The sequence below is a fragment of the Vulpes lagopus genome, chromosome 7 (genome assembly GCF_018345385.1).
Source record: "Vulpes lagopus strain Blue_001 chromosome 7, ASM1834538v1, whole genome shotgun sequence".
Taxonomy (NCBI): Eukaryota; Metazoa; Chordata; class Mammalia; order Carnivora; family Canidae; genus Vulpes; species Vulpes lagopus.
In genome coordinates this window covers 23,967,862-23,993,100 of record NC_054830.1, presented here as the reverse complement: position 1 = coordinate 23,993,100, position 25,239 = coordinate 23,967,862, and the positions used below count along the sequence as shown (strand labels likewise).

The 25,239-nt window shown below is 37.4% G+C and overlaps 1 protein-coding gene across 1 annotated transcript in view; it reads left to right on the top strand.

Annotated features, from left to right (window-relative positions):
* The window catches only part of ERC2 (ELKS/RAB6-interacting/CAST family member 2), a 907,564-nt gene that overhangs the window by 371,388 nt on the left and 510,937 nt on the right, over window positions 1-25,239 (top strand). Inside the window, exon 8 of the mRNA XM_041762409.1 lies at window positions 7,200-7,367. Coding sequence (XP_041618343.1) covers window positions 7,200-7,367 — 168 coding nt within the window. The remainder of the gene's footprint in view (window positions 1-7,199; window positions 7,368-25,239) is intronic.

The following is a 25,239-nucleotide window of genomic DNA, read 5'->3' as shown; positions in this document are numbered from 1 at the left end:
GATTGATTGCTATAGCTCCCTACTTGTCCAGAATCCATTCCTTCTTCCTAATATCTCTTCACACAACAGCATCCAGTTGTTCCATGTGTGGCCAAAAAAAAAAAGACTATTTGGTCTTTAATAATTTCCTTGCTTTCTGGTTTAACAAAGTATTCTATATTTACCTTGTATGTTTCTTGTCACATATCTAAAATTAATCATTTCTACAGTGAAATTGATTTTCTTTTAGTGAGATATAGTTTTTAGAGACCACAATCTGGGTATTTTGGGTATGTGCTCATTGCTACAAAGGTAGTCACTTTTTCTAAGCCTTTTTACCGGACAAACCTAGAAAATAATTTTTTAAAAGAGAAAATACATAATCTGTTCATACTTATTAGTATTACAAAACTACTTTTAAAGACCTAGATTTATTCAAAATTATCTTGAAAACAGTGTAGCAGGTATAAAGCACAACTGATTTAAAGATCAATGAAGACCACTTTGTGTTCCAGGACTGCACAGTAAAGAGTAGCTATTGGTTAAATAAACTAACTTACTGAATACCAAAATGTCCACCCAGGTTTGATTTACAACAGCTGATATTTGCTAAATCATGAATTTTATTACTTAGTATGCATACAAACATACATATACATTTTTGTCAGTACACACAAATATCCACAAATTAGTCTTTGTCATTCCAGTTTTTTATAAGTATTTTACATAAGCCTTTGAATTTCATATTTGTATTACTTCCCACTTATTTTAAAAATTGTGTTTACTGATGATATTGACATAATACTTGTTTGCTCTGCCTTACCCTCAACTTCACAAATATGTGTTTCAATAAGTCATACACCTGATGGTCTTGTTAAAAGGTTGTATCTCTGACAGCTCAGGTGGCTCAGCGGTTTAGCGCCGCCTACAGCCCAGAGCGTGGTCCTGTAGACCCAGGATCAAGTCCCGCTTCGGGCTCCCTGCATGGAGCCTGCTTCTCCCTCTGCCTATGTCTCTGCACCCCCCCCCCCCCGTGTATTCTCATAAATAAATAAATAAAATCTTTTTTTTTTTTTTTTTTAAAAAAAGGTTGTATCTCTAACCTATAACAATGCCTGGTACAAAATCAGTTCTTTATATTTGTTAAATGAATGAGTAAATAATTCTAGTTACTGTAGATTTTGAAAAAATCTCCTACAAAGAGGAGAAATCTGAAATCAGAATAGCTGCAGAAATCCAAGAATAGAAGGGCATAACCCAACCAAATATAGCATAAGAGATGGACATACCCTCAGCTATATAGCTGGTGTTTAATGGTGCAGCTGCTGAAGGACATTTTTTTCTGAAAGGCAAATTTTGCTATAATTGAGGATTGGTATAGAAAGAGTTTTTAAAAGACAGTGATTAGGGAAGCCTGGGTGGCTCAGCGGTTTAGCACTGCCTTCAGCCCAGGTCCTGATAATGGAGACCCAGGATCAAGTCCTGCATCAGGCTCCCTGTAAGGAGCCTGCTTCTCTCTCTGCCTGTGTCTCTGCCTCTGTCTCTGTCTCTGTCTCTGTGTCTTTCATGAATAAATAAATAAAATCTTTAGAAAAAAAAACCCAGTGATTATTCTGAATTCTTCTCTTCAACAAAACTCCAGAAAGACCATCCTAAAAGAATCAAGCCATTTAGATCATTGACAGTTACGTGGTTGTCTCTGGTAAAGATCAATAACCTCTGATGGTTAGAGAAAGGAAAGCTATAGGATTTCTGCCCCATGAGCCTTTCTTTAAGTAGTACATCACAGCCTCTCAGAGTGTTCCTTCAGGTTCTAGCTATCTGTCCTTTTGAGGCCAGAAACAGTTTACACTAGCTAGGTCAGTGCCATGATAGTTTCTGAGTAGAGCTCAGCCAACCTTGTTTGCTTTTGGGCCAGAATCCTCCCTGAAGCATCTGTATTCGGGGGATATTGAAATCTAAAAATTGAAACTTTGGGGCTTACTAGAGTCATAGACCTGCACTGTCCAATCTGGTAACTATGAGCCATATGTGGCTCTTGAGTACCTAAATTGTGGCTAGTCTTAACTGAGATACATAGAAAGGGTAAAATAAATGTTGGATTTTGAAGAAAAAAGAATGTAAAATACCTCATTAATATTTTTCATATTGATTACAGGTCAAACAATGTTTTGGATATAGTATGTCTAATTAAATATATTATTAAAAGTAATTTTACCTGTTTATTTTTACCTTTTTAAATATGGTTATTAGAAACTTTAAAATTATAGATGTGGCTTACCTCATATCTCCATTGGACAAACCATCTTAAATCTTGTCCCTGGAAGAGTAGGAGACTTGTGCAACATTTCTAGCCAATCTACACATCTCAAACACCACTCAGATAACCAAGGAAAAATCATTCCTCACATTAATTATGTTAATCGAGCAAATTTTAGGTGTTGATCAAATATAAAGAATATCTCTGTACTTTGGTAGCTATCTCTGCCATGTCAGCTTTTAATTAAAGTCTTTCATAGGCTAATTACCCCTAGAGAATTTATTTCCAGTTGGGAAATACACCCATTCACCCACCCACCCTAAAATCCCTCCATACACACACACACATATCATACAGTGTATGGTGAAATATTTTAAATGACAGACAATATAACACCCTGCTACATGTTAGAGCACAAAATCTTACTTTCTGAGTCTCCACTTTTACTGAAGGCTGCTGATTAGCAACCTTTATTGCATTCCTACAGTATATAAATCACTGGATTAAGTAGTTGGAGAAAGCAGAATAGTATAATAACAATAGCAAAGATTTATTGAGTGTTTCTAGGTACCAGGCACTGTGCTAAGTGCATTACATGTTATTTAATTTAATCCTCAAAATAACTTGATGAAGGAGGTATTGTTATTATCCTCATTTTGCTTCAAACACCTTGTTGTGTTCCTGACCTCATGGCCATTACCATGAGTTGCTTGAACATGTATATTTGCAATGCAGAGACTTTTGCAAAATAGAGTAGTTCCATTGGGCCACTTGTTATACAAATGGAAGTTCAAGCCAATGAGCTTAAAGGGATTCTTCCTCTCTTGATCCCTTTCTGCTCCTAAGATCTTGGTCTTTGACCTTAGTGTCTACCCCACAGGGTTCTGCTCCTTGCTCCATTTAACTCTGTCCTTGGCTTTCCATCATTTTCCCTCCTTCTTTGGATTTGGGGTCAAAGGATAGGGGAAAGTAGATTTTGAGGTCCTACACATAGAAGGAGTAGAGGGAGTAATAATGGCCCTTTTTCTTTGAGGTTTATAGCAATCTCTAAGACCAACAAACCTTTCTAGTTTTAAGGTGCCCACTCCCCAGCAAAATCAGTGGAAATTATAATAATTTCTGAGTGGTTTTGACACATCACACTAAAAGTCCAGCCCATGTCAAGGGTTGAAGATTAGAGTGGAAGATGGTAAGGAGTGATCCTGCTTCTCATGGTCACTTGGATCCAGATTTATGGGAGTTCGGCCGTCCTGTAGCTCTACCATCTGGAAATTGTAGCCTTCAAGATTTCTGAGTGAGGGAAATAGTATGGGGATAGATGGACAGGAAGTGACATATGTTGTTTCTGTTTACATTTCATGAGTAACACATAAAGCCCCATCTTCCTGCAAGGGGGTGGGAAGGGTGATTGGATGGGAGATTGGATGCGAGTGAGAACTAGTGACTATTACCACAGCAAGTTTTAGATTTTAGGTTATTTTTAGTGTTTGTGTCTTTGGAGGCTGTGTATATTATGCATACTTTTAACTTGAAACTGTCTCCCCATTTGAATGATTGCATGTTGAGTCAAATTCAAATATACCCTTAATCCAAGTCTGCTATTAGGAAAAACAAACAAATGAAGTTTTGAATGTGAAATAAAACTATATAGGGAGTTTTATGAGTGTTCCAGTTTCATTTTCTTTTAAAGTTGTTCTTTGTGATAGTGTTTATTCAATTCCTGAAGTGTTGTCAAGTAAGTAGTATTTAATCTGTGAAAATTTTCAAGTGGCCCCTTTTTCCTTCTCAAGGTTTTTTTTATTTTCTCAAGTGTTGCTGTAGTCATTTTAAGATTGAAATGAACCATTTGATTTTAAAAAATTATTTATGGCACATCAAGTAGCACTTAGTGTTTTGTCACAACATTGAAACTGTTTCTGAAGCCTATGTAAAATACAGCAGAAAGGTCGGGAGGCTTATGTATAGAACTTCTAGAAACATACCTCACCATTGGAACTGGTTATAATTCCTGGGTGCTGACATAAAGATTAATAATATTTAACTCTGATTTTGGCAATTTTTGCCAATTTTATTACCATAGCCCCTTTCTTTCAAGTTATTACCTGGAACTGAAGTGATAACAAATGTTTGATATTTTATACTGCCAGATAAAAGGTTAAATTTTCATATGTTACACGCACTTAAACACACGCACACACACAAATACACATACAACTGGGTCAGAAGGAAATGAATAATTCTCCTAAAATGAAAAGATTGTCCTAGTTTTAACATTAGGTGACTCATTCCCATGTGGTTAAGTCATATATAAAAATTGGAAATTCGACCTATGGGTCTTTGTGCACTGCCTATATCATACAGTTCTAATTTTCTTTTGTTTTTCTGGGAAATGATGGTGCTCTTTGCCTTGCCAAGTTTTATTATTGAGTCAACTGCCAAAGTTTAAGAGAGAGAGAGAGAGAGAGAGAGAGAGAGAGAGTCAAGGCCCTTAAAATTATTTGGTGTTGAGTGAAGAGGCAGAGAAAGGTATTTCATATTCCCAAACATTTTAACTTTTATGTTTCTACCTGATGTTAGAATATAATCTAACTTTTTAGGCTTTTCTGATTCTTTTATAAATTATGTACACTGTTGAGTGAAGTCTGAATATTCATGAGGAGAACCCAATTTGAAACTCTATATTCTAATTTTTAATAGAGGGTATTCTTCCTTTCCTGATCTTCCCTGTATTTAAACTTCTGTGCATCAGGAGGCCTGTGTGCCTGCTCGTGGTTTTGCACCATCTGGAAGTTAAAATTTGATTTTAGAAATGATGTCATACTTGCTTACTGCAAACTAGGCTAATGTTGGTTGAGAATTGGATGCAGTTCAGGTCAAAGTTTTGTTAAAAAAAAAAAAAAAAAAAAGACCCTTAAACCTAGTTTCTTGATTCTAGGAGACTGCAAAGCTATAAGAGTAGCTTTAAGTGATTGAAGGTCATGAGTCAAATTCCTTTGAAGCTAAATTAGTGCATTTGGGTACATGGAAATTAAGCTCCCCAATGAAGACATTAGCTGGCACAGACTCCTTCCTACCATGTAAGGTTTGCGAGCAGTATGTTGGTCATGGGCATCCTCACTGTTTTACTCCTGGAGAAATATTCTTACACCTAGAACTTTGTCTCTTCTAGGCCCAGGAAGGTCTGGCAGGGCACTGAAAGATCACACATGATGAGAAGGCACAGTAAATGTTAAGTATGTTAGTCATCAACACTGAGTCTCTTTTTTCTAAACTCTCTACAGCACCATTTACTATCTCTCAGAGTGTAATTTATTTATATCACCATTTTGGATGTTGAGCATTTCCTCTAGTCCAGATATAGACCATCCATGTTTGATAGCTAGAACGCAAGGCTAATGGTACCAAAATTTGTTCTCAGATTCACACTGAGTCCTGGTTAGCCTGTGGGAAATCTCCACAATTGAATGTAACCCCTTATAGCCACTACTATAATCTGGAGTGCTCAACATGTCCTACCAATTTCCAAGGAACCCACCAAATTCCACCCTTAATGTATAAACTAAAAATCACCTTTTTTTTTTTCCCCAGATAGGATAAAAACCCAAAGAGAAGTATTGATGTTATTCTAGGTTGGTAGATGGAGATGACTTTAAATAAAGATAGGCCATTTGAGAATCTGGGATGCTTAAGCTTTAGTGCAACTGGCTTGAATTTTCATTTAGTCAAAGGAAGATTCCCAGGACCTGAGTATCCCCTTCACTTCTCATTCCCTAGATTTCTGTGACCCTTATGTAAGAAGAGGCACAGCTATCAGATGTTTAAGCAATCTGCTGTTTTCACCCTGTGTAGTCACAGAATGTCCATCTTGTCTCATAATGTAGTCAGGGTCCTTCTGCCAACTGGGCTTCAATTACTTTTTCACCCTTTCCCTTCCCGGGAACTCACTGCTTATTCCTCCTCTCTGGGACAGAAACTAGAGAAACTCTCTGCTCATCAACCTCCCATCCTCCTTGCCCTTTAGAAACACAAACCCCCTGGCACAGGGTTAAGAAAAGGAGTTTCTACTCTGATAACTTTGTCATCTCTAATTTCATCACCCTTTCCTAATGTAGTCGATCTAAGATTGATTTTTGCCTTTAAAATCATAAAAATGTCAGTAATTAGGGAGTTCCAACCTCAGTTTTATGGATGGGAAAACAGAGACCTGAAGGCTGATGGGGGAGTTATTTTCCCTGATGCTCATAGCTAGATAGAAGCAGAATCCAGCCTAAAATCAAAGTGTCCTTTCCCGTGTTCCAGCTTGCCTTTTGAATCTGTGTCCTGATAGTATTTACACATCTATTTATTTTGGCTTATTGTGTTATTCCTTCCTCTTTTTTTTTTTTCTTAAATTTTTGTGCCCCTGCCATCCAAATTTTACTTGCTAAAATTAGTAGTATAATATAAAACATACTCAACAAGATTTGTGATGAGATGCAGTAGACCCCTACTTACCTATCCTATTTCTTCTTCCCCAAGACAATCTGTTTTAACTCTTTTTGTCTGATTATTTTGATATCTCTAAGTAACATGCTTCCATCACTACTTCTTGATTGTTGATGTGGCTACTACTATCTATCATATTTCTGGTATGGAGAATGAGGATTAAATTCTTCCACTACCCCAAAAGCTGGAAGGGTGGTGTTCACAACAGGGACACATACTACTATTTCATAATATATTATATTTCATATAAACTTTATATTTAAAAAAGCATCTCTGTTCAGATACACACATATAACAGGACTTTAAGGTAGATACAGGCTGTTAAACACAGGGCACTGAGGTGCTTGTGAGCAATGGTTTGACCATGCTGTGCTGAGAAGGCACACTGATGCCCCACTCCCTCCCAAGGCATGACCGATGGTTACTGATGACCATGGTGTAAAACTGCAACCTTCTTTCTTTTTCCTGACTTCAGGTAGATGCACTGAGGTTACGATTGGAAGAGAAAGAATCTTTTCTCAATAAAAAAACAAAGCAGCTGCAGGACCTCACGGAAGAGAAGGGGACACTGGCTGGAGAGATTCGAGACATGAAGGATATGTTAGAAGTGAAGGAAAGAAAAATCAATGTTCTTCAGAAGAAGGTGAGTAGCCGACATAAGCCCTTTAGGTTGGGAATTGGTATTATCTATGTTTTGTCATTTCAGAGAAATTTTTGAGCACATGAAAGAGGAAAAACTATTTTTTAAGAGTTTTAGATCAGGAAGTATATACTTTTTACTTACTGTTGGTTGTATCATGCCATTTGTAGCATGGCCTGATGAATTTTCTATTTGATTAACTGAAAACTAAATAGTGATGGTTCTTTTTATATTTTCTAGCTTAAATATAGAAATAATTGTACAAATTCATATTTACATCTAAAATTGATATATATATCTAAATTATACATTCAGATAGATATCTAAATTTAGATATATACCTAAAATAATAACAAGTCTGAAAAGTTAGTTCATTTTTTCTTTTTTCTTACTGAGTGTTGAGCAATGTATTCTGTGGGTCTTAAAGGTACTTTAAATGTATTTTTTATTTGTGTAATTTTTTTTAATTTATGTAAATTTTAGTAGATATTTCCTTGCTACAGATTTTTTTATTTTTTATTTTTTGGTGTGGGAGGAGTAATGTTTACACCTATTGCTTAATTGAATCAGTGAGAGAATATGTAATAAGTTCCAACAATAGTTACCTAACACAGAAGATGCTTGATTAAGCTAGGGCCCTTCTTTCCTTTTTTCTTTTTAAGATTTTAATTTATTTATTCATGAGAGACACACAGAAAGAAGCAGAGACACAGGCAGAGGAAGAAGCAGGCTCCATGCAGGGAGCCCGATGTGGGACTCAATCCCGGTACTCTAGGATCACGCTCTGAGTCAAAGGCAGGTGCTTAACTGCTGAGCCACCCAGGTGTCCCACCTTTTTTCCTTCAGCAACTAATTTTCTCCATTGTAACGAGTCCAGATTTGGGGAATGCACCCTGATTTTTAAAAAATTCCTATTTGCTACTGTGTACAGTTTTGGGACCATAGGATCCTCTTCTCTCCCCTACAAACAAGTAGGCAAGAAGAGAAACCAACTATCTGTTCTTTTAGGATAGGAAAATATATCAGAAAAACATAGGGCTGTCAGATTAATAGGCAGCCAGCATGGAAACTGGGCAGGAAATGGTGGTGGGCAGGAGGAGCCAGCTGGCTGGGACACTGCTGCAGACAGGCATGCCCAGGTTGCTGGGCACCTCTGCTGTGGCTACAGACAAATGGATCCTAACTGCCCCCTTGTCCTGGTATCATTTACCACTATCATCTCCCACCTTTTTTACTTTATTTATTTTTTTTAATTTTTATTTATTTATGATACTCACAGAGAGAGAGGCAGAGACACAGGCAGAGGGAGAAGCAGGCTCCATGCACCGGGAGCCTGATATGGGATTCGATCCCGGGTCTCCAGGATCACGCCCTGGGCCAAAGGCAGGCGCCAAACCGCTGCGCCACCCAGGGATCCCCATCTCCCACCTTTTTTAAAGCAACAGCGCCCTAGCTGTTTTTCCTGTTTACACCCTTACCTTCCCTATAGGCTGTTCTTAACACAAAAGCTGGAGTAGTCCTTTTAAAACATGAAACAATTATATCACTCTGATCAAAACTCTAGTTGCAACCACCTACATAATTTGTGCAAAATGAGGATTATTCAAACTTTTATTTTTTTAAATTAATTTATTTATTCATGAGCGATACAGAGAGGGAGAGACACAGGCAGAGGGAGAAGCAGGCTCCATGCAGGGAGCCTGATGTGGGACTCGATCCTGGGTCCCCAGGATCACACCCTGGGCTGCAGGCAGCGCTAAACTGCTGCGCCACCGGGGCTGCCCAATTATTCAAACTTTATTGAGAATTTTCAAATGAAGATAAAACCAAGCCCAGGGCCCTTCTGAGGATGGCACCCTGTGCAGCTACACAAGTCACATGCCTATGAAGCCACCTCCAACCCCTGTAGAAGTGATCAGATGGATCATATTATTAATTTGTTTCTGTCGAGAAACAAACAGGGCCTTTTACAGACAAGGCCCTGGTGATCTCCTCTTGTAGCTCCAGCTAACTGATAAGGTGTTTAGAAGAGAGTGCAGATGATATGACTGAGAACCCTTGAATCAGTGAGGCTTTCAAGGGCAGATGGGACCAACAGGAGACAGAGTGGCAGTTCTTGGAGCAGGTACTAAGGATTCAAAAGAAAACTTATCATTTAAAATCCCCAGCAGTCTATAATGATGAAAGCTGATATTTATTGAACTTATGTTGAACACTGTATGCTAGATACTTTGCTATACTAGTTACATGCACTGTTTGTTTATTTTTGACCATAATCTTGTGAGGCAGGTATAGTTATTAATCCCAGGAAGCTGGAGGACACTGAAGCATATGGTCTGCTTGCCCAAGATCATGTGATCTAGAAAGAATTTTTTTTTTTGTCTTTGGGAAAATAGAATAAAATGGTTATTGCAATTTAAGAGAATAAGCCTCATTTTCCTTTGGACCTCAAGTTGTATGATGATGACACCAGGTGTCAATCAATGAAGAACATTACAATTGCTAGTTTTACAAGGAGTTGAACTAAGTGCTCTTATTCTTGAGGAATAAATGGCATTGATGTTCTCGGTAAAGATTTTGGGAAGGTACTTTCAGTGCATGAGTGACAAATGATATTTGCTGATGTGGACATTTTGCAAAATTTTATACTTTGCCCCAAAAGTGAGATTCAAAGATTTGGGAACTAGTTTGGAAATTCTAGAACAAAGCCAATTGTATATTATGGCTCCTTTGGGCAACTTGATTATAACCCCACTTACTTAAACCAGGTAAATAATGGATTAGGAAATATTTCATGTGTATTTAGAGAGGTTATTCAGCTTCAAGTTTCTTTCACTGAGTTTTTACCAATCCATTTGAGGAGGAAATGATACCACTGGCAACATAGTGAAAGGGACAGAAATTTTATTATAACTGCAATATGAAGGAGAGATAATCCCCAAAGAAGTAATACACACAATTCAGAAACCTACTCAAAATGTGGAAACACTACAGAAGCTAATGGGCCAATGAAACATTGTCTTTGGGACTGGAGACTCTTTTGAGTTTTGACCACATCCAGCATAATTGGCTGTTTTAGGGCAGGCAGGCCTGGATTGGAACAGCGTAAGCTTTGGATTAGGGTGTGTTGGTATGGAAGAAATAATAAACTTATGTCAATGTCAGACATGTAATATTACTTAGTATTTCTTTCTTATAGACTCTTTGGCAACCAGCACTGTGTTCTGATGCCAATAGAAATGGGTATGCTTCTTGATAGTCACGTTTAACCTGGCGAAGCTGGGCTTGCACCTTGTATCTCTCAGCCTTGCCTTCAGAGCTCTGGGTCTCAGAAATCTTGTGTCCTCCATAAGCCACGTGAATAGGTCACATGTCTAGGCATCAGGCATGGACACAATGCTCTAAGCATTTTGTTATTTGAGAAAGGAAGTTAAGTTGAATAAACAGAGAACCCCAGGTGACACAATATCTCTGAGCAAGCTTTTGTAGGAAAACAGCAGCCATTAAGCATGGATTTTTGGTTCTGTGGCCATATTTTTGGCTCTACTCCATAATTCTCAGATATGGAATTATTTTAGTAGGGACAAAAATGTATATGTATGAAAATTGTTAAGTGGAGTCTGTGATGCTGAATTCAGAAGACCAGTACAGTTTTCAAGCTGCAGCCTTTGCATTCTGTTCTCATACCTGAATTCAGACTTCACCTGATGAAGTGTTACCTGACTATTGGGTTTTGGTAGGAAATGTCATAAAACCTTGATGACATTGTACATTTGGAAAGTGTATAATGCCCAGGATTATAGAACATAGTAGCATTATTTGAACCAGATTAAATTCAGACTGTTATGTAGCTCATGCGACATAAACTTAGTACCCAAGAAATTTTTAAAAAACCAATAAGTTGGACAAAAATTCTATCTCTATCTTCATTCTAGGTCTCAGTCCCACATTATAGAACAGAGGTACTTTACTTATTAGTGGTAGAAAAACAGATGGTGATTTCTCTGGAAGCCAAGTTCACTAGTTTCATGGATTGTGCATTGGAAAGGGCAGGGAGAGGTGAGTGGAATTGGTTTCTGGGAGTGGCATCTGTGTACCTGCTCACTTCCACAGCTTTATTCTACCAATTTGGAAGTATGGCAGTGAAAATTCTGAATGAAGATAAGCTCAGAGGTAAGGATGCTACAGGAGTATTGTTATTAGCATACTGAGTTTCTTCATGAAGTTTATAAAAAAATAGTATCTGAGAAGATGATTATAGAACATAGAGATTTCCATGTTATTATGAAGTTGATGTACAGAGGACTTTCTGACTGAACTGAGCCCGTTCTTGGTGTTTAAATATCCAGTTGCACTTTTATATTTATTATTGTCAAACCTTCTATTTTTTGAACATATGGAAAATGGTATTCTTTTTCCATTTACTAAGTTTTCCTATATGTCAGTGAGTCACTACTCTAGATAGTAGAGGCTCAAAAGGAAACAGGACATTCTGCAGCCCTCAGGAAGCTGACAGTCTGGTTAGGAGATAGACATGCTTAATAGAGAGCAACATGATGTATTACCAGAAGCAAATTGCTTGATGAGTGCAAAGAGCAGAAGCTAATTCTGACTACCTTGAGCAAAAGGGAATTTACGGCAAAGATATCCAGAGCCCTAGTATTTGGCCTGTAGAACCAGATTAGGAATGATAAAGAACCAGGACAGTTATAGGAGACCAAGAGAAAGGAGAGAGTGCCATGATCTCTTAACTAGGAGTGTCTGGTCAGGCGTCTTCTCTGCTGATGGCGGCCCTCTCACCTTCCTCCCTCTGCTCTTATATTACATTGTTGGTTAAGATTTAAAGTCCTGAGAGAGAGAGAGAGCTCCAGATTTCACACAGGTGCTTCTTATTGGCAAGATCTAACCAGACCTGCCCTAAAAGAAATCTGGGAATTGTGGTTCCAAGCTTTACACCTGAGATTTCCACTCAGTTTTTGTGTCACTTACTCAGGGAAGTCTTTGCTGACAGTGCAAGTTGGGAGAGGTTTTACCCTTTTAAAGAATCATTTCTTGGCTCAATTTGAAATTCTGCATCCCTTTGGTGAATGTTGGCTTCCTTCCCATGGCTAATCTCCATGAGTGCCCCAACTGTGGTCATCAAGATACCTCTAGCTCCTTGCCGAATTCTTGGCAGGTGACGGTCCTCAATCAATACACACTGGATGAATAAATTATATCAGCAAATTCTGAATGAATGAGGACTTGGGAGAAGATAAATCATTTTGAGATCTACTCCTGACCCATGAATATTGTTAAGTGTGAGAGGAGTCTTTTGCCTTAGTGAAGTGTCGGACTCACTCATTGTTCCCAGGACAGTATGTTCTATATAGGCTGCAAGATGGAACTATCCCAGGGATAATAAAGCAGGATGGGGAAATGACTGTTGTCCTACCCACATCTAACATCTGAAACCTTGGTTCCATTATCCTGATAAGGTAAAAAGGGATTAGGGCTTGAATAAGGGAACTTAGCTATTTTTGCTTCCTTTTCCTTTTTAATAAAAAGAAAATGTGGCATTTATCAAAAATATTGTCTTATTCTGCAAAGAGAATAAAGCTTCCTCCTCCAGTTCTCACTTCTAACTTACTGGATTGTTAGTGGTGAAAGTGATAAAGTGAAATTATTGATAATTTTTAATTATGACCATGCAAATTATAATTTTTTATAACAAACAGATTATCTACTGATGATTATGCCCTCACTACACACCAGACACTGTGCTAAGGGTTTTGCCTCTTTGGGTTATGAGTCCTTACAACAAACCTAATGGCACATAATCCCTATTTTTAAAATGAGAGACCGGTTTAAAGAGTAACTTGCTCAAGGACACCTAGGTGGATCAGCGTGTGATCCTGGGGTCCTGGCATCAAGTCCCACATCAGACTTCCTGCATGGATCCTGCTTCTCCCTCTGCCTATGTCTCTGCCTCTCTCTCATGAATAAATAAATTTTAAAAACCTTAAAAAAAGAGTAATTGGCCCAAAGTCACATGGCAGGGAAGCGATAGAGCTATTCTTAATCGCCGCAGTATTCTGGTGTTTTTCTGTTTTTTGATCCTGTCTCACTCATGAGGCAAGTGGCATCATTAACTTTTAGAGATTAGCTAAACTACAATTTGAGCAATTTACCTGAGGTTAACATACAAGGATGCCTATATTTAATACCAAACCAACAGAGATGGAGTTACCAAATAATGTGATGAAAAATAGGAAACCAATTAAATTAATAAAATATGACATCAGTTCTAGAATTTAAAAATGTATGTTAATATATATTTAAGCTATTAAGCTATATCTAGAAAAAAGATTGTGATGACCTTCAATTTCTGTTTGTTTTTCCCCCATGAGGTTCTTCATGTACCATTCTAAGCCATTGGATTGTTTTGCTGCTTCTCTTTCAAAGGATTGCATCATTTTTGCTATCATAGCAGTTTCACTTTATTTTTGTAAATCCAGGAAGCCAGTCTTTCCTGAATGAGTCACAGATGAATTCATGATTTGGGGGACTCCTCATGTGCTCCCAAAAGGAAGTAGTCTGGGAGGCTGCTCCTTTTTGCAGTGAGCTGCCCACCTAAGGTCTGTCCTTGGTGTAGGTGGGCTCACCCTGCATCTAAAGCCAGGAACTTAGCTGACATCTAAGGGTTGGAGCTGCAACTAGAGTGGTTGTGGATCTAAGGTAGGCCTCTCAACTGGGAGGCACTTTATAATCTTCCCATCCCCAGGAACATTTGGCAGTATCTGGGGATAGTTTTGGTTGTCATAGGGGGGGGGGAACTGTTATAAGCATCTGGTGGGTAGAGTCCAGGGGTGCTGCTAAACATGCTGCAATGCACAAGAGACATCTCTTGCCAAAGAAAATAATTATTGAGTCCAAACTCTGGTACAGGAGTCCTTTTTTCCCCCCATGTGTGGACTGTCCAACTCATCTCAGCTCTCAAGATAGTATTCCTTAAAATTATTTTTACTTTGTATAACATTTTTCTCTCCAATATCTCTGAATATTATCTCAACTAACATGATTAACATTTTTAACTACACTTTTTATCTCCCATCATTATAAGAAGTTTCCAGAGGTGAAAATCTTATGTGTGTGCATATGAGTGTATATGATTTTTAACTATTACTATTACTTTATTTTTTATATTTTTGATGTACAAGAATCCATACTTTATAAAGAGTGTATATAGCACTCTTGAACTATTAAAATTATTAGAATTAAAACTGTTTTGACCACACTGATCATATCAACTAATTTGAAGAGAAGTGGTGGTCAGCTATAGTATGGGGAGTATATAATAGAAATAAACACCTTATTTGAACAGAGCAGTGATGGGTCACCCAGCAGGTATCACCCTGTTTAAATTTCTTTGGCTAAATGTTCTAGTCATTTGGAAAAGTGACCTTTCTAGTCATTTGGAAAATTGACCATTCTAGTCATTTGGAAAAGTGACCTTTAAGGCTATTTTTAAAAAAAAAAACAAAAAAACAAAACTGTGATTGGTTTTAGTAGCCTTTGGGGCTGAAAATCTGATTTCTGTATTCACATTTAATATATTTTTAATATATTTTAGTCATTTGGGATGTGAAAATATTATTCAGTGTGGACTGAATGTAGCTTTAACTAATATGTTGCTTAAATATTTGTAACTAAAATGTATTGTCTAGATTAGTGTTTGTGATTTGCCAGGTTTTTTTTTTTTTTTTTGAATAGTGCCTTTTTCAGTCTAGAAAATATAAGAAAATCCTATCCTAACTTACTACATTATATAACAAAGTCTCTACACATATTCTATGTTTGTATGGCTATCGATGTTTGCATGTTGCTGGGTCTAAGCAGAACACCTTTGTTCTAGTGTCATTTAATGAATCTTTATCATGGCTTGAAGTTGATGCCAAAGTTTCTAGTACTAATTAAATTCCACAGGACAAATATGCACCAGGGATGTGTGCCTCCTGTTTTTGGCTGGAATTATTTGCCCAACATTGGCAGTGATCTAGGCAAAAACCAGCTTGGTGATTTTAACCAATTGATCCCATTGGCAAGAAGTCCATTTTGTTCCAATAAAGTGATATTTTGAAGGTCAGTTTGTGTCTCATGAGTAGAGATGTGGCTAGCCTCTTTGGTAAACAAATGTTTCTTTATGAAGCAGTAATTTCACCAGTCTCCCTTTTCATGTGGATTGCTAAAGAATTTGAAGGCCCTTCTCTTAGAGATGACATTGATGAAGTGATATTTTTTTTTATCAAAGAACCAAAAAGTTCACCTTCTCATGGAACAACTAAAGAGATTTAGGGAAGCCTGCTAATTCATCCATGCATTCATTCAGCAACTGCAGTCACTGTCCTCAATTAGCTGCATTTTTCTAACCCCCTGGCTGGCTGGCTGGCTATCTATCTATCATCTCTCTCTCTCTCTCTCTCTCTCTCTCTGTGTGTAATTTATCTATCTTAGAGAGAGATAGTGTGAGCAGGGAGCAAGGCAAAAGGAGCAGGGCAGAGAGAATCTCAAGCAGACTCCTGCTGAGCATGGAGCCCAACGTGGGACTTAAGATCATGACCTGAACCAAAATCAAGAGTCAGATGCCTAACTGATTGAGCCACCCAGGTGCCCCTACTCGCTGGCTTTATTGACTACAATCCAACATTATTAGACTTTAAAAGATATGTATAAATAGGGATGCTGATGAAGCATGGACAATCCTGAAGATAGAAAGATATGAGAGAACAGAAAACCTGGAAGAGACTTGATGGGCCCTTCTGGTGTAGTCTTTTCTCATTTTTCCACTTAGGACTCAGAGGTCCTGAGAGATATAGTGACTTATTTAGGGTTATAGAGCTAATTAGTGACAAGGCCTGGGCTCTGATGACACTTTTCCTTCTTCTCTTCATTCTCCTGTGACATCTGAGGCCTTGGGCACCATTGCCCTATTCTGGCTGGTTTGCCTTCCCTTTGTACAATCCAGTCGTCCCACAAAATATATTCAGCATCCATAATGATAGGGATGCTCTGCAGGCACTGGGGGATACGTAGGCTACTGAAGAAAGTATAGTTTCTTCTTGGAGCTCACATTCATAGGAAAAAAACACTAAAGATTCAGTTACAGGGCAGCATGAGCTGTATGCAATGCCACCTATATGGTGCACATAGGAGAGGTTCCTCACCTATTAGGAGTAGATATGACTAAGGAGGACTTCTGGAAAAGTTGATGACTAAATTGAGAGCTGAGGGATTAGGAGGTTTTGTCCAGTCAAAGCAGCAGAATATCATTTGCAAAGATTTGACTGGAGGAGGCAGCACAGTGCATTTGGTGGAATCAGAAGTAACAGTAATTTAATATAGATGGATCACACTCCACTGCCCCATTTGGGACAAAAATTTCACAGAAGTTTTTTTTTATTCTTTATGTCTTCTCGTAATAAAATATATTTTATAATTAAGGTTTGAGAGTCATTTTGACTTCCATATTGTAAATATTTTCTTCCAGTCCCTTGTGACTTGCAAGTGGCAGGAGCGATTATCTGTGTTATTTCAAAATGCAGTTCAGGGCCAGATCATGCTGAGAACTGATTCTTATTCAATGAGAGAGCTGATCCTGAGCCAGAGGAGGCAAATTCTCTTTTAAATAAATATTTGCTTCTGGGTTAAGATCTTATTTTCTGTACTCAGTTACAGCATGATGGATATTTTAAAGGTTTGTTTATAATTACCTGCAAAATCCCTTTAAGATTTAAAATAAAAATGCTTAGAGTGCCCTGACAGTGGCTGCTATCCTAATGGGTACAAGCATCTCGACACATCTGTCAATCTCAGCTGCCAGCTGTTGTTGTTTTGTGATATGGGATTAGAGGTAGTTGAGCCTTCACATATTTCAGTCTGGAGATGATTCCGTTTTTTCTTCCCACATACTCCCCAGGCCATTTGATTTAAATCAACCTTATTTATGTGGGAAAGAAAACTCTGTCTGTCTTTTTTACTTATCCTGTGTTTGGCAGTGGATTCTACTTTGTTGTAAAGAGTTTGCACATAACTCTATTAGCATTTATCATGTTGTATTGTAGAGAGAAGTCTTTAGTTCACAACTTTTATAATATATGTCTATGTTTCCCATAAGAGTAAATGTAAATTAAGGATGATGTGTTCTTGGGGACATATAATGGCAAAGTCATTGTGGGTAAGGGGCATCTTAGTACTGTTCTGATATTGCAGTCTCTTTGCCATTTTTTTTTTTACTTTATCCTTACATGATTATACTATATATTTTGTAAACTGAAAGATATAACTGCTTTAAAAAGACTATTTTCACAGAAACTGAATTCTAAATTAATGGCACAGTATATGGCAGTTTGGGGACTTCATCATAGTATTTTATCACACCTCCTTTGCTGATTTTTGAGAACCATCAATAACATCAATATATAATCAGCTCTTGGATAAAAATAATTTACAATTCTAACAAAAGTGTTTTGGTAGGTAGAATTCTAAGGTGGCTGATTTCCGATCTCTCTGGTGTGCATTTCCTGAATAATGCCCAGAACCGTGAATATGGTAGATTCAACATCCATGATTAGATTATGTCATATGTAATAATTGACTTTTAAAAAGGGATATTATTTAAGTGAGTTTGACCTAATCACATGAACCCTCTAAATCTGGGTTCCAAGGTCAGATGTAGGGAAGTCAGAGATTCAAAATAGGGAGATACACTGTGGAAGAAGTTCTTTATTATTGATTTGAAGATGGAGAGGGCCATGTGGCAAGGAATGGGGTGAGAGTTGTTCTTGCTGATATTCAGCAAGGAAGCAAGGACCTCAGTACTGAGACCATAAGAGATTGAATTTTGTCAATAACAAGAATAAGCTAGGAAGCAGATATTTCTGTAGAGACTCCAGATAAATACTCATTCTGGCTGACACCCTGATTTTACCCTTATGATATCCTGAACAGAGCCCCCAACCAGACTGTGCTGGACTTTTGGACTTCTGACACACAGAACTGTGAGTTGTGGGCTGATAAGTGGAAGTTGTTTTAAGCCACTAAATTGGTAGTATTTTGTTACACAGCAAGAGAAAACCAGTACAAGTGCATTATTAAAATAACTGTTCAGTAGTGACAAATCTCTTGCAGAAATACGGAGGCAACTAAACTGGGGTGGAGTTCACAGGATACTGACAAGGGGTGTAAGTTCTATTGCATTCTAGTAGCTTTTTTTGTGAGTAGATTTTGAATTAGGCAAAGCTAAGCAAACAGAATATACTCAAATGAATAGTACTGAATGACTTGGAAGAAGTCCTGTAGAGACTTCTTAAGGTAGAGATCTTTCTGTAGCATTGAAATATATAGTTACATTCTTTAGGTTGCTTATGGTACTCAGATTTACAGAAATGTATGAAGGTTATCATAGATACACTGAGGCTTTCTCCAAATTATGAGTATTTATGAACTTATGAAAAGCTGGAAGCATAGACAAGGTTGGCCAGGTGGGAATAGAGGCAAGGATATTTTGCTACCATTCCATGTTACCAACTTTTCAGTAGAGGTTGCAGGAAAATGTTCTTCAAAAGAGATGGAAGCAGGTATAAATTGTCAAATAGCTGGGGAAAGACAAATGTGAGGCAGTTGACCAAAGATGCCATTTACTGATTGTAAATGGAAAAATTAAGGAGGTAGGCATAGGGATGCCTGGGTGGCTCAGCAGTTGAGCATTTGCCTTCAACTCAGGGTGTGATCCCTGGTCTGGGGATGGAGTCCCATATCATGCTCCCTGCGGGGGGAGCCTGCTTCTCCCTCTGCCTGTGTCTCTGCCTCTCTCTCTCTGTATCTCTCATGCATAAATAAATAAAATCTTGGAAAAAAAAAAGGAGGTAGGCACAGATTTAACCACAGCCTTGCTCATAGCTGTTCTTAAATTTTTTTTTTTTTTTTTTTGCCACTCAGTGAAAATATTTAAAGTAGAGAAGTGGCTACATAAATGATGGTATATACCTACATGGAAATTCAGCCAATAGAAATTATATTATAGAAGAATATTCAAGAACATAGAAATATATTCACCTTATTTTATTAACTGAGATAAACTGCTTCTGATATGTATGTATAGAAAATGATCAGAGAATGCCTGTTTTCTCATACTCTTACTATCACAGTACAACTCTATTTTTGTTTTTAAAAGTTTATAAACATAATACACATATACATATGCATATACACGCATGTATCAGTAAAATCAGTTTGTTAAGAACATGGACTGTGACAGACCTGGTTTTTAATCTAGCTTATGGTCTTTTTAAACTTTGACAAGTTACTTACATTTTTCTCTGCTTCATTTTCCCTATCTTTAGAATGAGGATAAGCTTAAATATCACTTTCAGTCTCAATTCTTCTCAACATACTAGATGTTCAAGAGATATTTGTTGAATAAACAATGTGCCCAGCCCTGTTGGTATAAAACAAAATTATATATATATATGTGTGTATATATATATATATATATATTATTAATTTAAATGCTAGATCAATCAACTCTTTCAAAGAACTTGGAAAGAAAGTGGAATTACTTCATATAGATTATTTTAAATTTATTTTTAATACTTGCAATAAAATTCACTCTTAATGTTGTACAGTTCTATGGGTTTTGACAAAGGCATAGAGTTGTGTGACCACCTTCACAATCATGATAAAGCACAAATCTGTCACCTCAGAAACCTCTCTTGTGCTGCCTCCTCTGCAGTCAACCTCTCTGCCCAGTCCCCAGTCCTTGGCAACCACCAATTTATTCCCCATACCTATAGTTCTGCTTTTTCTAGGATGTCATAGAAATGGAATTATACAGTACAGAGCATTTTGCACCTGGCTTCTTTCACTTAGCATAATGCATTTGAGATTCATCCATGTTATAGCCTTTATCAATAGTTCATTCTAAAGATAAGTCCTATTACTTGTGAAATATTCTGTATCATAACCACCCAGGTATTTTATCCTGGAGGTTGTCCTGAAGCCAGAGTTGTGACAATACAGAATGTTAGCACCTAGGAAGACTGGAGAGATAGCCTACTCCAACTTAGCTTTAGTTGAGTTGAGGATTCTGAGAGCCAGAAATGACATACATTGCCCAAGGTGAGCTTCAGTCAGAGTTAAGATCAAAATCCACAGCCTTGATGCTAAATTAGCAAAGTTATGTTGGAAGTCAGAAAGGATAAATCATTCAGGTGATGGACTAGAGAAAGTCTCTGAAGGGTCGGGAAAGGGATGTGGAGCTTGTATATGTGTTCATGTATGTGAGTGGTCTCATATGTTGTGTTAAAAGGACAACATTAAATTATTTTTAGAAGGAAAACAAACCAGTGCTTTTTTGTGTGTTTAGAATTAGAAGAAAGGATCTTCTATCACTATTATTTTGTAATAGGGATGAGTTTATGTCAAGCTAAATCCATTTCCTAGTGTTCATAGTAAGCACTGGTTTGGAGAATGGCCAGCAGGTGTCATGGGTATTGCTTTCATGCCCAGTTCTTTTAAACACCTCAGTTTGGTGAGCACCAGATTCCCACAAAAAACTTGCACTAGATTCTGAAATGTGCAGAGGTGTGTGGTTTGCTTTCAAGCCTGAATTAGAAAGAGTCCTTTTATGGTTTGTTACTTATCCTATTTATCTTTTATTTGTAAAGGCACAGTCCTATTTTATTTTTAAATAATTAGTTTACATGTAAGTACCATATTATATGTCTTTCTTTAAAAGAAATGACAAAATAGATTTTCCTTTCTTTTTTTTTTTAAGATTTTATTTATTTGTTCATGAGAGACACAGAGAGTTAGAGACACAGGCAGAGGGAGAAGCAGCCTCCCTGTGGGGAAACTGATGTGGGACTCAATCACAGGACCACTACCTGAGTCAAAGGCAGAGGCTCAACCACTGAGCCACCAAGGTGCCCCTAGATTTTTCTTTCTTAAAAGTCAAATTAGATTTTTAAAAGTAGAATCTCTTTTAAATAGATGATGGGGATTAAGGAGTGCACTTTTGATGAGTACCAGGTGATGTATGAAAGTGTTGAATCACTATATTATACACCTGAAATTAATAGGACACTGTATATAAACTGGAATTTAAATAAAAACTTTTTTAAAAAGGGAAAAAATGTAATCTTTTAAGTCTATATAGAATGTTTATCCATTTATACTACATAATGCTAGGAACAAAATAAATATTTGACCTTAAGAAAAATTTAGATTTATTGTTTATAATATGAAAAAAACCTTCCATAAATAACATGAAACATTTATTCACTAATTTAGGTTGTTCACAGTAATGCATGTTTATACCTATATGCCTATCAGTATATTTTCCTTTGTCTTATTTTAAATTTTTCTTTAAAAAAATTTTCATAGCTATTGACAGAATATTACAGATATAGAACATAGTTCAGTGTCCAAAGTAATGTATATATTTACTCTGTTTACAATCACTTTGACTTAAATCTATGGTAAACATTACAATTGTCACAAGGAAATCTATGCTATTTGCCATGTTCAAATCTAAACTTTTTGGAAACAGTTCTTCAGGAACTGTAATTGTGTCTTTGGTTTGGTATTTCATTTCCGTTTATAGTTCAATCATTAGTCGTACATTTCTGTGTGTTTTATATATTTTTTTCACGTCAGTAACACCAGATCTTCACTTAGGATTTTAAACTAAATGTTCTTTTTTCTTTGAATAATTCATCTCTGAAAGTCCCTTTCCTCTTTCTGTAAATTCTCTATGATCAAGGATATGGGAACTAAGCAGAGACTGTGCTAAGTGTTATGGTAGTTGACAAACTATTTTGGTTAGATAAGTCTCCCAATTGGAGTGTCAGCATGGATTAGTCTAGCCCAGGGAGAGATGAAGAAGGTAGGAAATAATGTCCAAAATGCTTATAAAAGCAATGAGCTGTGACAGGGAAAGGGCCTGAGACACCATCCCTCTGTTGCATTGAAGGAAAAATCAAGAATGTCAATTTTAGCTATTAAAATTGCTTTATAGTGCACGGGAGGTGCTAATTTGCTCAGACATCTTTTGGCAAACTTGCATGTAGGATATGCTCAGACCTGTTGTTATTTATGTACAGTAATGCTTGCAGCCAGAGAGCTATCTTTCTGGACTTGCCTCTTTCTGAGAGTAAAGGCTTGAGGAATATAGGAGATGTCAGTAGCAACAAGCAACTTGAATTCCTCCAGATAAAGACCATGGCTGGGAAGAATTGAGCAGGCAAGTAAAGGTTACTGACTCTACATTAATAATAAATTTACGAGAGTACAGAACAATCATGCCAGGCCATCTTTATCGTTTTCTAGGTGGACGTGCAAGATTAAAGAAAGGAATTCAATAGCTGTAATATCTGGAATTGAGTAAATCATCTAATTCAGTGTCTCCACAAATCTTTGGGGGCTGCGGGGGCGGGGGATGGGGAGAACCTCAATGAGAATTGGCTCTGAGCACTGTCATGTGGATTCAATTTGGCTGTTGTAATAAATTACAATGGAACAAGGTCCATTGGGATGATGTTGGGATCAATAGAAGGTCAGGCTGTAACATCTCCAGCAGTGGTCTGGAAGAATGGATAACACAGTTTATTAAGCTTGGCAGGCCAGGAGGCTTTGGTACTGTTGTGGTCACCACCACTGTCATTAGCCTTTATGAAGCACCTGTTGGGTATGGGGCACTCTGGGGACTACTAGAAGAAAGATAGACTGTGCACAATTGTCCAAATGGTCAACCTGTTTAAAAATGATGATTATTGGTACAATTTGTTGCATATTTACAGAGCTACCATGCATAATGCTAAGTCTTATTCATGGATTATTTACTTTAATCCTATTGACAATCCTTGAGAGGGGTTTTTGCCTCTATTTTGCAGATGGGAAAAGTGAGGTATAGAGAATTACAGTAGGCAATGTAGCTGATAAGTAGCAGCCCTAGGTCATGATCTGAAGTAGTCTGACTTTTGCCCTTAATTACTATCTATGCATACATATGCCTGTGTACTCATGGAGAAAAACATACGTTCAATCATTAGTCGTTCATTCAGTTGTTCATTCATTCAATAAACATCTTAAATTTACTTAAGACTATTCTGATATATCAGAAGAGACAGAACCTACTCAAAGAAAATTTTCAAAAAATGGTAATATTATGACTCTGATACAGATATGAAATGAATGTGCATAAGGAACCAGGCAGATGTTAGAACTGGATAGAAAACCTGGCAAGCAGAAATGTTTATAAATCAGAAATATTGAAATGGATGTGCAGATAGGGGTAAAACTGATTTTCCCCAAGTGTGGAGGGAAGTCAGTATAACCTCTACCACACAGGTGAGAATTTGTATGATTATAAACAAGAATTATTTTCATTGCCATGAGTTATCTATAATTTACCAGGTTGCAAAATAGCTCAAAGACAAAGAAAGATTAGTATCACATAATGTGAAAGGGTGTGATCTAAAATAGTTTTCTGTCATTTAGAAAATGATTTTAGTTAGAGCAGGGAAGGAAGGCCCCAAACCCAAGTGTCTATGTGGGGAAAGAATGCCCCAGATGTATTAGTTGGGATTCCTTAGAGAAGCAGAACTAATAGGATGTGTGTGTGTACATACATACATACATACATACATATATACATACAAACACACACACAACACACACACACACACACACACACACACAAGAAAGAGAGAAACAGAGACTGAGACAGAGAGATTTTAAGGAATCACCTGATTTGATTGCGGAAGCTTGATGAGTCCAAAATCTAATGGAAAAGGTGTCAGGCCAGAGTCTCAGCAAGGGATTTCAGTTTGAGTCTAGGCAGTCTTCTGTTGAACCAAGAAGAGCTCATGTTGCGGAAGTCTGAGGGCAGTCTGCTGGAGAATTTTCTCTTATTTGGGGGAGATCAGCTGTTTGTTCAGTTCAGGTCTTTAACTGATTGGGTGAGGTACAACTCACATTATGGAGGGCAATCCACTTTTGCCAAAGACCACTGACTTATATGTAAATTTCATCCAGAAATACCCTCACAGAAACATCGAGAATACTGTTTTACCAAGTATCAGGGGACTATGGCCTAGCCAAGTTGACATAAAATTGACCATCACATCAAGTCAGAGCACTGAGTGGCTTTGTCTTTACAAAGAGATGATTAGGGGTGATGGCAGAGTTGTCAGGCACTTGCTGGATACCAGGTACCTGGAAGGTGGTATGGTAAGCAATAGCAAGGTTGTGATTCTGAAGGTAAAATTTTCCCAACTTCACAACTTTCCCAAGAGCCAGTCCTTGAAATAAGTCCATAGGTTGCAACACTTATGGATACCAGTCACAGGTCTGTACATATGCCTTGCCAGGGTATATGTCTCTTTAGGTGTGAAAGAGAGGTGTGAATTCAGGATGGGTTTCCAGATAGTCTCCACTTCATAGAATATGTTTGGGTATTGGGAATTATAATTGAAGGACAGCTGATTATCAAGTCCAGGATATCTTAATACTGAAATTTATAATCTGAATTGATTTGTTTTATAAGAGCTGCTCTGAAGATCATGTTGATTACATCACTTTAAGGATATCTGATAACTGGAAATCAATTCTTTAGAGGAGAATTTAGTGTGAGAATAATGGAAAGAAAAGTAGTAAATTCTTAACTTTATTGTTTACTTCTATAGCTTTGCCAGACCTCCTGGGGGCAGGATCAAGAAGGTATTTGTGATTGTTATCATCATTGTAATTATTATTTTATTTTACAATAGCAGCTACTATTTATTAAGCCGTTCGTTCCTGGGTGTTAGGTACTTTACATATTAGAAGGATGACTTCC